At 48.3% G+C, this 1,019-nt stretch overlaps 1 protein-coding gene across 1 annotated transcript; it reads right to left on the bottom strand.

Annotated features, from left to right (window-relative positions):
* On the bottom strand, positions 1-750 carry LOC145813121 (uncharacterized). The gene has a single exon (XM_082908392.1). The coding sequence runs from the start codon at positions 748-750 to the stop codon at positions 1-3; it is 750 nt and encodes a 249-aa protein (XP_082764518.1).
* Between the last annotated feature and the right edge of the window lie 269 nt (positions 751-1,019).

Here is a 1,019-nt window from a genome sequence, read left to right as displayed (position 1 = left end):
TCATGCTAACTGCCAGCAGCCACGGATCTCTTTAATGCCACGGGCTGTCGGGAAGCGCATAAGCTGATGATAGGTGCTTGGCACGGCTTGCATGATATGCAACCAGGTTCGCCCCATGATGACATTATACGGCGAAGGAAGCTTTACGACCAAGAATTCAACCTTGACTGTTCTGGAGCCCGCTTGAATGGGTAGTGTGATCTTACCCAACGGGTACCCTGGATTCGTGTTGAAGCCGAATAACGGATAAGGCGCTAGAGATAGATCTAACTTGTTGAAGCCGAGTTTGATGAGGGTCTCATAATACATAACCTCCGACGTACTCCCTGGATCTACGAGAATGCGTTCGACGGTAAACTGGTTTACGCGTAATCTGATAATCAACGGATCAATGTGGGAGATTGTCATGCCGACAAGATCAGAATCGTTGAAGGCAATACTCGGAGCTTTTTTGGGCCATTTGGTTAGAGTATGTCGCTCTCGAGGGACTGGATGTGATTGATTTGTGTGCACGATTAAAGGCGCTGGCAAGCTATATATCATATGGATCACGCCAAGTGGAGGTGAATCTTGTCTTAAGGCTAGTGCCTTGGTTGGGTTGCCTTTTCTTACGTACTGTTGCAGCCGGCCAGCTTGCACCAGTTCCTCCAGGTGATCCTTTAATGCGTAGCAACTTTCAGTTTCATGGCCATGATCTTTGTGATACTCGCAGCGCTTATCCTGCCTTCGTGTGTCAAGAGGGCCTACCATCTTCAACGGCCATTTGAAGAACGGGAGATGTCGGATTTTGGACATTACCTCATTGATCGGCTCTGTTAGTTCTATATATTTTTTGTCGGTACGTCTCGTGCGCCTGCTGTCGACTTGCAGCAGTTCATCCGTTCGGTGAGAGCACTGATCATTTGATCGGCGAGAATCCCGCCTTTTATCTCGTTTACCCCGCTACCGTGGTTCTGGGCTTTAAGGCGGTACGGAACTTATTGGCTGAGCAATTTTAGGGGATGCTGTTTTACTAGATA

This window comes from Camellia sinensis, chromosome 15 (genome assembly GCF_055761805.1).
Source record: "Camellia sinensis isolate YWXY chromosome 15, ASM5576180v1, whole genome shotgun sequence".
In the NCBI taxonomy this organism is placed as follows: domain Eukaryota; kingdom Viridiplantae; phylum Streptophyta; class Magnoliopsida; order Ericales; family Theaceae; genus Camellia; species Camellia sinensis.
The sequence above is the reverse complement of the archived record's forward strand: the minus strand, read 5'-3'. Positions and strand labels throughout refer to the sequence as shown.